This window comes from Gasterosteus aculeatus, chromosome 7 (assembly GCF_964276395.1).
Source record: "Gasterosteus aculeatus chromosome 7, fGasAcu3.hap1.1, whole genome shotgun sequence".
NCBI classification, from domain to species: domain Eukaryota; kingdom Metazoa; phylum Chordata; class Actinopteri; order Perciformes; family Gasterosteidae; genus Gasterosteus; species Gasterosteus aculeatus.
The window spans coordinates 4,936,682-4,951,798 of record NC_135694.1 but is presented as its reverse complement, the minus strand read 5'-3'; the positions used below and the strand labels follow the sequence as shown (position 1 = coordinate 4,951,798).

The 15,117-nt window shown below is 46.5% G+C and overlaps 1 protein-coding gene across 2 annotated transcripts; it reads left to right on the top strand.

The window, feature by feature from the left end:
• The first annotated feature begins 1,246 nt into the window (after positions 1-1,246).
• On the top strand, positions 1,247-11,970 carry LOC120822487 (active breakpoint cluster region-related protein). 2 transcript variants are annotated; one of them, XR_013468430.1, is made up of 22 exons: positions 1,247-1,503; positions 1,699-1,805; positions 2,348-2,452; positions 3,427-3,645; positions 5,765-5,872; positions 5,964-6,018; positions 6,097-6,149; positions 6,304-6,441; positions 6,543-6,664; positions 6,765-6,921; positions 7,003-7,122; positions 7,214-7,289; positions 7,473-7,568; positions 7,757-7,831; positions 7,941-8,038; positions 8,315-8,416; positions 8,614-8,777; positions 8,982-9,200; positions 9,542-9,676; positions 11,088-11,193; positions 11,280-11,421; positions 11,767-11,970. XR_013468430.1 is itself a non-coding variant. In XM_078107141.1 (22 exons), the coding sequence occupies exons 1-22, from the start codon at positions 1,452-1,454 to the stop codon at positions 11,863-11,865; spliced, it is 2,469 nt and encodes an 822-aa protein (XP_077963267.1). In that variant the 5' UTR covers positions 1,247-1,451; the 3' UTR covers positions 11,866-11,970. The 2 variants fall into 2 exon arrangements, 1 of the variants encoding a protein (XP_077963267.1); XM_078107141.1 differs by having other exon boundaries at positions 8,982-9,121.
• The last annotated feature ends 3,147 nt before the right edge of the window (positions 11,971-15,117 follow it).

Here is a 15,117-nt window from a genome sequence, read left to right as displayed (position 1 = left end):
AGAACAGGAAACAAGAATGTGCAGTTTCATCAGATAAGCCTATTTACAACTTGCTATAGATAAGAGCCATTATAAGAACAATTTAAGTGCTACAATTTGTTGTGTGTTTTTAGTGGAGGTAGAGTCTGAAGAGGTGTGTCTTTAGTTTGCGGCGGAAGATGTGAAGGCTCTCTGTGGTCCTGGTGTCATCAGGGAGCTCGTTGCACCATTTCGGAGCAAGAACGGCAAAGAGTCGTGATCTGGTTTGCTCTCAGTGAGGGAGGAACAAGCAGTTTGTCAGATGCAGGGCGGAGAGTGCGGGTCGGGATGTAGGGTTTCACCATGTCCTGGATGTAAGCCGGACCCGATCCATTCACAGCGTGGTACGTGAGCACCAATGTTTTGAACTGGGCAGCCACCAGTAGTCAGTGAAGAGCGCGGAGGAGTGTGTACTGCAGACAAATCTACTCCAACATGTCAGTTGTTTTCTTCTACTGACCCCAAGTGGCTAAAATACACATTTTAAGGTGTATGCAGGAACGAATAAAAACCAGACAAAAGTAAAACCTAAAACATAACCAATGTTTCACTTTGCTATTTCAATGAATGCCACTATGACAAGTACTTGGATTTAAAATGGATCCAAACACAAAATATCATTTGTAACACGCCTCCAAAAAGTGATTAGATCTCAACTTAGTGAAGTCAAATATGATGTTCATGGATGAACCAAAACAAAAGCGATACACAAACTCAAGTGATGTGACTTTGACACCAGAAACTCCCCCACAGGGAACAAGTCGGCGCCTCGGGGCTGTGGGGGTTTGTCCCATTTGTCAAGAAGACACAAAGCTGTGCTTACACCCGTCAGACTGCAGAGGACAGCGTTGGACTATTCAGAGGGACACCCGACATCACACCTGTTCGATGGAGGCACTGATGCAGGAACATACAGCCACAGAATTCATTTCCACCCTGTTTAAATGAGTACTTCATGTACTTTGAGTATTGTACATGTGAATTGTATCAATTTGATTGGATACATTTTGATATGCTCCACATCTCCATTGTGAACATTATGCACATTCTTAAGACGTGTGAAGTGATTGAGGCGATTGTGTGTGAAGTTAAAAAGTACGTCCTGCAGACTGTGGTCAGAATGAACATAAGCTACAGTGACATCGCATAATCTGACTTAAGAAGGAAAATGCAGTTGTGGAGATGTGATTGTAAAGACTCTGCCGCCGGTATGTTGCGTGCCTCATTTACAGGAAGTGGAGTGCAAGGCGGCGCCGGTTCAAACAGAACGTGCCACTTCTCATCGGCGCTCGCCGGACACGACGGAAGCTGCGTTTTCCCCTTTTTTTTTCATGCACCCTCTATAGAAAGAGGAAGCTCTGTGAGTGTGCTCTCGCGCTTCGTATCCAAAGCTCAGCCGGCGTCGTGAGAAGAGGACGAACCCGAGAGCCCCGATGGACGTCAACCCGGAGGCCGTGAGCTGCCTGGAGTCACGGCGTGTACCGGGTGAGGGGGAGACACGTTGTGTTTGTCATCTTCTCTGAATGAACCCCAATTTGAAAAGCGTCTTCTTTTACTCATTCCGTTTGTGAAAATACGTCACGGTCTGCTCCAGGGCTGTAGGAAGTATCATCTTTTGGTGCATTAATAGGGGACCTCATACTACTACATATTATATATATTGTGTGTGTTTGTGTGCAGTTGAAACAGAAACGGAGGCCGTGGAGGAGGACGTGTTCCCGGAGGAGGCGGCGCCCTGTTCCGTCTCTCCTCTCCACGCTGAGTCCTTAGATTTCCCAGACACCCCTGTGAGTCCGCATCGCTTCACCTTGCAGTTGTATGACGTTTTAATTTTCCCGGTAGTCAGACATGTGGTAATGCAGAGAGAGAGAGAGAGAGAGAGAGAGACACTACATGCACACGCGAGGTGAACCTCAAAAGGTTCTGTCGTCTATCGGCTATTCATCGACCTACATTTGAAGGGATTTTTAAGAATCCCACAAAGTACAAAAAATAATACCTGTCTGGACTTTTATTCTGCCAGAAAATGCTTTTAATAAGACACAGGAAACCCTGAACTGAACGGAAACATTTAACCATTGGGTCTTGTTGAAATTGAATTTACTTCCTTTTTTTCTGACCTCATTATGTTGAAAAGTGGTGAAGAAGTAACCCTGTAACAGTGCACATCTGGGGAAGGTGGCAGAATACAGAAGTGACAGTTTCTCTTACAAGAAAACAGGAGATATTTAAGGCTTCATGTGTATTATGTTCAGTGCATGAATATTGCAGAATCTACAGTGTTGGTCTGCGCCCCAACTTAGTGATGTTTGAACGCCTTTAATTTCAGACGTTATGCAGTCCGAAGGAAATGTTGGAGAGGAGGGTGGCGCTCCTGAAAGGCCTCCTGGAGGCCGAGGAAGTTTATCTCAGAGAGCTGGAGGCTCTGCTGATGGTAACACACGCTCACGCTCTGCAAAGACGCAGTTGATATGATTGTTATTAGCCTACTGCTTAACTTCCTCTTTTCTGCTCTCTTCTGTCACCACATGCAAATGAAAAATGCTTTTTAAGAGAACTCAATGTTGCCTCAAGTAGAATCGATCATTTTGAGTCCGCCTTGCTCTCCGAGGAACTTGGGAAACAAGTTTTGTACTCGTCAAGGAGCTCGGCTATTGGTAATTATATGCAGAGCATCCGACGTCACCTTCCCCTTTACAACTACAAATGGACTGTTATCCCTTGTAGGTACTGTTCCCCTTTTTTTTTTTAATGGAGATTGACACCACTCTCTAATGTACGTTACAGCTAGCTTGCCGAGATTAGCGTAACGACTGCTAGACGGTCCCCTGTTCAAAGCTATCAAAATCCACGCACATGCACTTCTGGAGCTCATAAATCACTTTTTTTTTTAAGACGAGCGAAGAAAATAAGAAGTCACCTAAACAGGCGACTTGTTATTTTCAATGTGTTATTTTCAATGTGAGTTCAATGTGCCAGACTGTTTCTAAAACCCGTTACTTCCTGCAATCCGGCCTTCCAACTGGTTAGGGCTAATGAATACAGCTGATGCTAGCTTGAGCTGTATATTTAGAACGGTTGATTAGGGAGCGTTTAAGGTGCAGATTTTGCTCCCCGTTACATAGCAGGCTGTCTGTTTCACACAACTTTTAAGCTGAATTTAAAGTCTCTGTGCGAAGATATGAGAAATGTGTTAATTATCTAATTTAACTGCTGCAAGAGATTGAAAAGAGCGCAAACTGCTCCTTCGTTAAAAACGGTTGTTTATTATGATTGATTGATTCAGCTTGTTCACACATTCTTCTCCTCCCTCGGCTTCTTCTCTGCTCGTTCTCGCCGACATTAATTATCCTTCAGCCTCCCTCCTTGCTCGGATCGATTTTGTTCAAACTTCTGCTTTTGCTGCAGCCCATGAAGGCTCTGCGCGCCTCAGCCGGGACGTCCCAGCCGGTGCTGTCCAGCCAACAGGTCCAGGCTGTTTTCTACCAGGTGCCTGAGATCAGAGACATGCACCAGAGCTTCTACTCCGGCCTGAAGGCCCGGCTGGCTGAGCCCGGTCCGGGGGAGGCCGGAGAGATGAACTTCACAGGCTTTGATCTGATGGTGGGCGACCTGTTTCTGAAAATGGTAAGTTGTACGTTTTGGGGCGATCTTCCACTTTGAGCCGGCGTTTTCCTTCAGTCGTCATTTGGTTGTGATCCCAAATTCCTCTGTAGCAGCGAGGGAAACTCACAGGGCCCAAAAGACGCTAAATGTCACATCAGTTTGCCCGCCACTACAACAAGAAGAAAAAAGAAGGGACATGCCACAGAAACCCAAAGCAAAGATCGATGATAACTTCTGCTTCCGCTTTGTCAAATTATGTTGCTACTTAATACTAATAATAATAATACTTAAAACCTGCCGAAAAAGGTATTTTTGGCTCTTGGCGTCCTGCGGTTGCATATAGTGAGCACAGCTAGTACAATGACACTATCAAGTTATTTACAATTTAATACCACGGCTTGTCATATTTTACACAGAATTGTAACTTTGTGGTTTTGTCTTTGTGTCATGCTTCAGTTGAGTTAGTTCTACCGTTTTCGAGCTGGTTGTTTTGGTTTCATGGTCCGTGACGTGTTTTGTTTCACTCTCACAACTCTTATCAACGGGATTTTCACTGTTTAGAAGAAGACAAAAGCCAAACATAAAAAGAGTAAATATTAGGTTGCACTAATGTTCCTGTTAAGTGACATATTTGATTATTTTGCGCATTGATTTATAGTTGTATCCACATGACTTGCACCGACGTATTTGGTATTTTTGGAAAACTCTCCACTATAATTTGAAATGACGAATTAATTAAGACTTTACATGACACTGATTCTTTATGATTCCTCACACGTGCATTATTAGTTTTTGGGGGTGGGGGGGTCGTATACATTTGTGCTACTACAAGAATCATGTAAACTTGTAAATCATGAAAACGTTTTGAAGCTATTAATGAGTTGATTTTGACCGGTAAAGCACAGGTGTAAATAATGAGGGTTAACGAGGGGCTCCAAAGTGCAGCAGCGGCAGCGGGGTTAAGGCTGTCTGTCACACCTGTGCGTGGTTTTCCTGCTGCGCACCTGGCCGGCCGGCCGGCCTGAAAGGGATCCATTCCTCTGTGCTCGGGTTGAACGGACACGCCGCAAAACTAGCATCAAACGAAAGCTAACGCCGTGTCTCGAGCGCTTTTTGAAAGTCATTGCCATGAGACAATATCGTAGATATGATCTCAAGTGCAAACTATGAGAGAGGCAACCACCGACAAACAGACCGGAAAGAACATGCAAAATTCCACCAAACTGCTTAGAGCCGCTCGAAATATCTGCGGAGTCGCATAGTTTAGCCACTTAACCATTTAACCACATCAGCAAGAAAACTCCCCTTTAAAACTCCTGCCTGGCGTGTTTTTAATGATCTTTTATTAGATACTCCCGGGGCGGCTCACTTATTAAGCTAATTTTGGTAGATGTCTCTGCAACACAATACATGAGACGCTTTTGACGTAACGTCCATAAATAATATATTTATACACCATCTTGCCTCGTCTTGGAGACTGTTGATACTAGAATCGTTGGTTGGTTGAATGTGCGGGTTACATTTGTTCTGCATTGAATTGTTTTTTCTATGCTATTTGTCGGGGCTGCACACACCTGCCCAGGTGTTGTCAGATATTTTGGCTGATTTACTCAACCAGTAAGATCTTGATGAACAAAATGCGTGAGGTAGAAATTACAAGATGAACTTTGCCCAGACTGTCAGCGTTTTTCCACACAAAGGACATAAAACACTCCAGCTCGACTTTTTTTTGTTTTTTTGTACTCTGCCCAGTCATGTTCTGGAAATATCTTTATTTTTCCAAATAATCATATTTATATGCCCCTTTCACAGCAGACGTGGAATCACACAAGTGGAACTCATAACATTGTCATGGTTGATTCCAGTAATTAGTGCAAGAATGTTAAAGAAGAAAGTTATTAGTTTACATCCACGTTTAAAATGTGAAAGAGCTCTTCTACGTTTTAGCTTCGTTTAACGGTCATATGTGCCATTTAAAGTTTTGTGAACAGGTTAAGGGTTCATTTATTGTCATTTCTACCTCTAACTCAAGCTCTGGTTCCGCACCTCATTTATTGGAAAACCTTTTGGTTGATCGACACACGTGGATGCTGTTCCCCCAGCTCACACCGACCATTCACCCTTTATTCTGCCCTCCCAGTTGAACCAGATCGGGCTGTACGGGGGTTTCATTGGAAATTACGAAAAGGCGGTTGAAGTTGTTCGCAAGTGCACCAACTCAGACCCTCGCTTCCGGACCCTGGCTCAGGTACCGCGCACTCCCCACATGCAGAGGAAACGCCTGCTGGGACGAGTCCCGTATGAGGTTTTCCCATCAAGTCTCACTCTTATCTCCACAGAGCATGATGTCCGCTAACGGCGCCAACCAAACTCGGACCACGTACACCTTAGAAGGTACATCATCCTCCTTTCAATTTCTTTTTTTTGGGATATCTCGATGGCTGACGGGGTCTGATTGTTGGTTTTTTGCAGCTCTGCTATACAAGCCTCTGGACAGAGTAACCAAGACCACCCTGGTGCTCCATGTGAGATAATAAATGCCTCAATTGACCTCCGTAGCTTCTACGGTTCTTTGACCGTCTTTCTGTTGATCAGTCTTTTATGGACGGTAGTTGAAGCACAGTACCGAGCACTTTTCTCTTCCTCACTTGTGGTCTTTCTCACCTGGCGACCTCGCAGGACCTCCTGAAGACGACGCCAGAGGAGCACGGAGACTACGCCTCGCTACAGGAAGCGCTGAGGTTGTCCCGCAGCTTTCTGTCCGGCGTCAACGAGAGGTCACAAAACAAACGAGAGGTCATGCTCAGTCACGCCGTGGTGAGGCTCGCAAAAGAAAAACCCAGTAGCAGGACATGACAACAGGTGTCCTGTGCATTGCAACCAGCAGAACGCCTTTTTGTGTTTGTGCGTCACAATAGAGGCGCCAGCTGATGCGGGACGGCTTCGTGGTGGACGCGGCCGAGGGGGAGCGCCACCTGCGTCACCTCTTCCTTTACACCGACCTCCTGCTGTGCACGAGGAACAAACAGGCGACCAGAGGGTGAGTGCGGCGGCGGAGAGCGACGGGGCACATGGGGGGGGAAAGGGGGGTGTGAATGGGAATGGGCTCGGCGTTGACAGCAGTGCACGTGTACTTCTAGGAAGCAGGACCAGTACAGGTTCTGCTGGTATCTGCCGCTCGCCGGCCTCAAACTCCGCTGGGTCGCCGACCAGGAACTCTCACCGGACGCACGCCTTCGCCTGCACGGCATCAGGACCAAGATGCACCTCCTCCGCCAGCAACTGCAGCAACACGCAGTACGTTTGCAAACACAGAGAGAGTTTTAAATCTGGTTGGGGTTTCACGGACAAATCAAATCAAAATGTGTTTCTGTGAAGAACGGGTCCAAGGGCTTGAGCGCCGCGGCTCGAAGCCGGAAGAAACTCGAGCAGATGGAGCTGATGCTGCTCACACACTCGCCTGTGCACAAACTGGAGCTGCACAGCCCCAGTGGCAAGGTACACAGATACACGCCCTATTGTCGTCACAATGGCAGGTTTGAACCATGACGACGGCTGAAATGAAGCAATCTGCCTCACCTTTCTGCAGAGTCACACCCTCCTCCTGTCCTCCCTGTATGAGCTTGAAGAATGGAGAGAACTCATTGAAAAACTCACCAAAGACAGTGAGTTCACATCTGTTCACCAAAGCTGGAGGCCTGGAGTAAAATTACCGTCTGGGCTTAAAACGCTACACTATTGCGGACCCAAGCACCTCCCTCCAAGGTCGCATGCACATCATTTCTGTGTGCGATATGGGCCTTTTAATTCAAAGCGGATTCACGTATTTTCTGTGTGTTGTTTGTCAGACATAGAAACTGTCCCTCCAGACCTGCTCACCCTCACCAGCGCATGTGTGAAGCTGAGAATGACCCAGCAGCCGCCTCTCCACAGCACACGCGCCGGTACGACCGCCGCCTCGGCCCTTTTCCTCACCGCTTTTCTGAAATACGACACACCGACCCCGCGGCCTTCTGGTTCTTTCTGATGCCGGCCGGCAAAAGAAAACCGCGTCCTTCCCGTCGCTGAGTTTCGGTTTGTGCTCAGGATCGTAAAACCCAGTGAGCCTCAGGATGTGTTTGTCTCTCACCAGTGGAGGACCAGAAGTCTTTGTGCGGGACTGTGAGTGTGACCGTCCACTCGGCCCGTGGCTTGCAGCAACCGGCCTGTATGTTTTTATATCATTTTAAATTACACTAAACCACATGTTGGTTTAAAAATAAATGAACAAAAAACAAAGTGTACATATCTGAATGATTTTGATTTTTTTTCTCCAGTTGCGTATGTTTGCGTGGAAGTGGATGGCTACGAGTTTTACGACAAACAAGCCAAGACGCACTCGTCAGTCCAGAGCCTCAACCCACTCTGGGACCAGGTTGGTTGTCTTGTTATTGAACGACCGAATGCAAGTTGCCCCTAGAAGTGAAACAAAAGAGACTGAAAGAAAAAGGCAGATGTGTCGGGCCGGAGTTCAGGCTACATGACGTCTAGACAGCGTGTGATGTGAGGCTCCGGGAGGGAACCTGATCTCCACTAAAGTCCAACCGGTAGCCGGGATCAAAGTCGAATAAGACGCGAATGCTCCCGTTGTAGCTCGAGCGCGCTGCCCTCGTGGCCGTGAGTTGACACCACAACGCCTTGTGTCCAAAAGGAGCTGTGTCTCCAGGTGGACGGGGCCCAGGTCCTGAGAGTGATCTGCGTGAGTCAGTCCGACCGAGAGGACCAATCCGTCCTGGGCAAAGCCTCCGTGAAGGTACGAAGACGGACTGGATCTCAGATTTATTATCAAATGAATGCTCCTTTTAAAGCTATAAAATGTGTAATGGCCTGGATTTGTTTAACCCGCTGGAGCTCCATCATAATCTACCAATGTAAGCATGCAGAGAGTGTGTGCATTAACTGTAAAGTTGAAACTCCTGTTTGTCCCCATGCATCGCATCCGTCCGTCAGTTGGACGCTACAACCCTGACCAAGGGATGGAGTAGACGGACTGTGCACCTCGGACAGGTGGAGGTGACCCTCTCCCTGAAGTACAGCCCCCACCCGGTCGAACCGCCGAGCGCCACGCCGCAACAAAACCCCGTCTTCTGTGTCCCCATCGACGCTCTGGCTCAGTAAGTCACAATAAAAGGCTTGAAACTGAAAGCCACAGATGAGTTGACAGTTTTGTCCCCCGGCCCCCCCCTTTTTTTTTATTTTAAAGCGGCCACATTGAAGAAGTGATGCGGTTTGTTGTGCCAGCTTCTGTAGAGAAGCAGAAGTGTAATCTGAAACGAAATGTATATATATTTTTTTCTTCCTCTCTATACTTTTGTCAGAAAAGAGGGGGTGCTCGTCCCGCACGTGGTGCGCTGCTGTGTGGAGGAGGTGGAGAGGCGAGGCATGGACGAGGTGGGACTCTACCGGGTTTCGGGAGACAGCTCTGACGTCGGCGCGCTCAAAAATGAGTTCAACAGCAGTAAGAAAAAGTTACCGCTCAAAACGAAGAAGATTGAAGGGTTGGACCAGACTGAGAGTCACTTGCCATGCTAGGAGAGGTTAGCATTTAAACGTGCTAATATGCAGAAATGTTGAGCTTCAGACCAGGATCAGAGTTTCATCTTTGCGATTCGTCCTCTGGGGACCATTAATGCGTAGAATTTCTCTGAAATCTGTGCCGCGGTTGATCTCACTACACTCAACTTCAACAAATGGGGGGGATTTTGCCGTTTATCCAAAAGTTGCTCACTCCGTCTTAAAAAAACTTTTGGAGAAAAAAAACTAGCTGCTGCTTTTCAGAAGTATGACAATGCGTTTTTTCACAAGAAATGAAGTGTAAGTGCCTAAAAATAGGACACAGTAGGATTGATGGCTGAGATGTGGGTTGTTCCCGGCTCAGATCTCCGTGACGCTGTCGCCAGGATGAGGAGTGCTGACGTGAACGTCGTCTCCGGGGTTCTCAAGCTGTTCTTCAGGGAGCTGCCCGAACCTCTCGTCCCCACGGAGATGTTTCAGAGCCTGGCCAGGACACTGGGTAAGACACCTCACAGAAACACGTCCTCGAGGCCAAAATACTGGGTAAGACACCTCACAGAAACACGTCCTCGAGGACAAAATACTGGGTAAGACACCTCACAGAAACACGTCCTCGAGGACAAAATACTGGGTAAGACACCTCACAGAAACACGTCCTCTAGGACAAAATACTGGGTAAGACACCTCACAGAAACACGTCCTCGAGGACAAAATACTGGGTAAGACACCTCACAGAAACACGTCCTCTAGGACAAAATACTGGGTAAGACACCTCACAGAAACACGTCCTCTAGGACAAAATACTGGGTAAGACACCTCACAGAAACACGTCCTCTAGGACAAAATACTGGGTAAGACACCTCACAGAAACACGTCCTCTAGGACAAAATACTGGGTAAGACACCTCACAGAAACACGTCCTCTAGGACAAAATACTGGGTAAGACACGTTGCAGAAACATGTCCTTTGAGAAAAAAATGGTCCTCCGTAAAAGGTCTTTATGGGAACATTTACTTGCTGTTTTGTAAGTGTTTTTTGTGTATTATCCAGCATCTTATGTACATTAATGTGATGCCCTCTATAATATTGTAATATCTTTCAGGTGGAGGCTATAAATAAGCGCTGTTGGCTCTCTGCCTCCTTCTGCACTTTGAATTCATTTTTATTGTTTTTAAAAAGTTATTATTAAAGTCACAGTTCAGCTTCCCCTGCGGCCGTCGATCAACCAGCATATTAAGTGCACCTGTTAGTCGCGCCCTCCTCGTCAGCTCCATCACAGCCAGGTGCCCACCCTGCTGCACCCACCTTCCCAGATCCACACGAGACTGCTCGTGTTTATTTGTTCTGATTGTCTTCTAAGGCAGCGATTCCCAAATTGTGGCCCCCTGGTGGGCCGCGAGAGGTCATTTACAATAAATAAATAAAGTTTTGTAATTTTCAATTTTTTAAAGTTTGAAATTAATATAAAATATTTATGATGCGGCACATTAGTTATGTAAAACATTAATTGATGAAGCACAAGCAAGCAAGCAAATACCTCGCGGAGACGAACTTTTGCTCGCGGATGTTTGATTTTGGTTAAATTCTCAAGGTCATTTAATCATTATGTTTTGATCAGAGTTGTGATTAAAGGTTTGGCTGCGCCGCGAAAGATTTTCAGATTTCAAAGTGGGCCGCGGCATTCTTGAGTTTGGGAACCGCTGTTCTAAGGGATTGAATGCGTGTTTATTCTTCATTCGGTATGAATTTGAGGCCATTGCACACTTTAGGTTTCTCCTTTTTCCTTGCGAATTACAATATACGGGACCAATGCATTCGCACAAATCTCTGCTTCCTGTCAGTCACCTAAAATGAATCTGCCAGTACATATAATCCCGAAAAACACCTCACAGTGTCTCCCTCCCGTGTAGCCATCCAGGACATGGACCTTCGGCTGGTGTCCATGCTGTCCGTGCTGGAGTCCTGTCCCCCGCCCAACCGGCACACCTTCCTGTACCTCCTGCACCACCTCCGACGGTCTGTCCCTGGGACGGGCGACATGCAACGTTATGTCGCGTCTGCTGGATTCTCACCGTGATCCTTCATTTGTCTTGTTTCTCCAGAGTCTCGGACAAGCAAGACGTCAACAGGATGTCTCTCATGAACCTGGCGACGGTGTTCGGGCCGAGCCTCTTGCGTACCCCCGTGGTGGAACACGGCCTCCTCGGTCCCAGCATGGACATCTCCCAGGAGCTGGTGGTGCAGGTGGGAATGAAGCGGCTAAAAGAACTGCTGAATAAAGAGGATGACTGACATTTTGGTGTTGCAACATTTAAAAAAAATGTTCTGGCATGTTTTATTTTTTCAAATCTTTTTAAAGATTTGATCTTTTATCTAATTTGATATGTAAGCAGTCATGTAAAACAATAATAATTCTTTGATTTATAAACTCCTTCAGGTCATCAAAGTTATCTGGAGCTTGATTAGACAAACTATCTACAGCAAAGTGGGGAATCTTTCCAGAGAAGCTCATTTATAGCACAAAGGTCAAAGGATGCTTTACAAACTGTGTGTGTGTGTGTGTGTGTGTGTGTGTGCGCATGTGTTCAGGTCCAGGTGGTTTTCAGCTACCTGCAGTGCAACAACCTCCCTGAAGCGTGGACGTCTCTGCCACATGACACAGACGATGAAGAGACCACCCACTTGTGAGACCACCAATGTCCCGGGCCGCCAGGAATTTGAAATACTGCATCTAAAGAAAAATAACCGTGGCAAAACTATAAGATAATTAAAGTATTTATTGATTTTAAAAAACAGATAATGTGTATTTTGTGTCTTCTGTTTTTTTTTTTATGATGGCATTTTTCAATATAATTTAAGTGCATCTGTTTCCAGGTATAACAAGCACATTTAATTCCACACATCTTTCATTATATACTTAAACATGCATTTATTTCGTCTCCTTTACCCCCACCTGCCTTAAACTCCTGGGAAAAAGAGGTTATTTAAATCTACAGTTGTTTTCCCCCCTCTGGCTTTTATGAGCCGGGTGACACAAGGAGTAATGTGAAGTTAAAATGTGCTTGAGGAAAAGTCAGGCTTGCAGATGTTTCGGGAAAAAAAGTTCGGAGGAGGAAGGGGGGAGGGGCCCGTCTCCCCTGAGCCTGAAAACCAATCGGTTACGGTTCAAATCCAACTAGACGGAGTTCACCACGAAGTGCACGCCTCATAAAAGTCGTTCACACACACACACACACACGGCCCATGTTCGACCCATCCGCGCCACAGATGGGGACTTTCTTTTCAACCCCACCACCTGGGCAGGCCGGGCTAGTGTTACCCCCCCTCCCCCCCAAACCTTAACCCCCCCCTAAACCTCCTTCCTCCACCCTTTTGATCGCTAATCCCAGACCCGACTTCACCTCTCCGGCACTACCAGACTCTGTGCGGACGCCATAACAACCTCCAGAAACAAAAAGAAAATGGTGGCTCACCCGTGCGGCCCTCTGCGCCGTGGATCAGCCGTCCCCTCTGAACCGGGGGCTGCCAAAAGGAAGTTCCGCTCAGCGGACTTTTTTAAAAGATTTTTTTTTTTACAGGAGAAGTTCCAGTCACGTCATTTATGTGGAAAGGATTTTCTAAAAACGGTCGAGTAGCATATCCCTATTAAAAAAAAGAAAAGTCAAACCAACGTGGAGGGCTTAGTTTTCTGACCTTGACGTTACTGTTTAGGAAGGTGAATTCTCAATTTAGAAGCGTGCAATTGTTCATCTGGCAAAAAAAAACAAAAGCAACAAGGATTCCTTCTCATACGAGCTCCTTAAAATTCAAAATAATCCCCAAGTATTATTAAAAGTCACATTTCTGACATTTTTATTTACAGTTTTACAGACTTTTGCAGTAACTGTCACTTTCGTGACCGTTTTTGTGGTCCACAGGCCCATATATATATATACATATATATGTGTTCTTTTATCACCTTGGATTTCAGGAGTTATTTAACTCTGCACTTTAGTCTACGCTGTTTAGGGGGATTTTCTTTTTATATGTTGAGCAAGAGAGACAGAAACATGCAGAGAGAAATCGCGTGACAGACACTGAAAACCGCATTTCACCCCTTGCTATTAAGCAATAACTTGTATTAAATGTACAATGGCAAATACTACCGGTTTGTGGTACAGTACATATATGCATTTATACGTGTGTGTGTGTGTGTGTCATGGTGCGGTTGCCCAGAGCTGTGCCATGCTTGATTAGTCCTAATCTAGCTGGGAGTCGGGTTGCTGTGTCGGCGGCGTGTCTGTATGGAAGGCATGCAGGCCGCGGATCACAGGGATTGACCCCGTGCCTCTCAGGTTAACAGAAGCCCCGCGTGTGTGCGTGCGTGTGTGCGTGTGTGTGTGTGTGTGTGTGTGTGTGTGTGTGTGTGACGGTGAAACCTGCTTGGACTTCTGCTGAGAAACCTGGTGAGGAGGAGATGTACAAGCTTTGAGAGTGAAGTGAAATAGGACGTGTGTGAGCGAGAGAAAAAGGAAGTGAGAGGATAAAAATACCAGTGCGTGTGTTTGCAAGCGGTCTCGTTGAACTGTGGCTCTGGCTGCGAGGGGAGGGGAGGGGGGGAGGGGAGGGGGGGGCCCTCTCTCGTAAAACCTGCCGCTCAGCAGGTTGTAAACATGATGCCACACACTCACAAACGCACACTGCCGGGCGGGGGAAGTATCCTACATGCCGCCGAACCGCTGGGCCTTCCCCGCCTCCTCCGAGCCCCTGACAAGTGTGTGTGTGTGTGTGTGTGTGTTGTTGTCGGTTTTAAAGGGTGATGTGCCCCCCTACCCCCCTCTCCCTTCCCGCCATCTTCTCCTGCTGCAGAACGGGCCGCGGGCTTAAGTCGTCTGTTAGTGTCTGTGTAAGTGTGTGTGTTCGGGGAGTTTTCGGGATCAAACCCTCATGTCGACAGAGGCAGCGCGAGGAGACGCCCGCTGACAGGTGCTTCCTGCAGCAAAGCAGCAGGTGCTTCCCTACACACACACACACACACACACGCGCACACACACGCACGCACACGCACGCACACGCACGCACAAGGGGACATGATTCTGCATGCACTGACTCACTCGCTCTGCCTTTTAGTCCCTGGGGACATGAGCCGGAACCCTGCACTCGACGGGGTACATGCTGACAGCTAGAGCTGTCGTGTCGCTGCTGTTGTGCAGCGTTTTCTTTTCTTGTGCGTCTTGTATTTCTTTTTCTCAGATGCTGCTCCAAATGTAAATCCACTGGGGAGACGCCTTTTGATCCAAGTAGTGCAACAACGTCACTACGATGATGTTCACCCAACTGGAGGGAAACACACCAATGGGTCCTCCTGTTAAGTTTGGGGTTTATTGTCTGCTTGTGACTTTCAATAAGATGTTCAACGCGAACATGAATCGAATAAACCATTTCAGTTTGTGAAATTCTATTTACTGCCATTTTGGGTTTCCTCACATTATGTTTTCTTTAGTGCTGTCCTTACAATAACACGGGTGGATAATAGTGATTTACTCAATTTCTTCCATGTTTATTCTTTGATTAAGATTTTCAGCATTTTGTCCTGCTTATCTCATCAAATTAAATATTAAAGGCCTGCATTTACTGCTTTTAGTTATGAGAGGGAAAAAAACAATCGCTTGCACTTTAATTCTTTTGGTCTAATTTATTTAGTGTTTAACATGTGTGTAGGTTTTTTAAAACAAAGTTGTGATTCATCAAAAGAATGTCTTCAAATGGCTGGTTGACCAATTCAAGGCAATATGAGGTGATGCAGAAATGGCAGCAAAAATGGTAACGAACATTCTCGTTATTTGTGTGTGTGTGTAATATATTTAGTTTGGGTCTTGATCATTTTTAAAAGTAGGTCCTTTAAAAAAATATATAACATTGGTGGTAGACGGGCAGCATTCGGTGGGTTTGACAGACTGA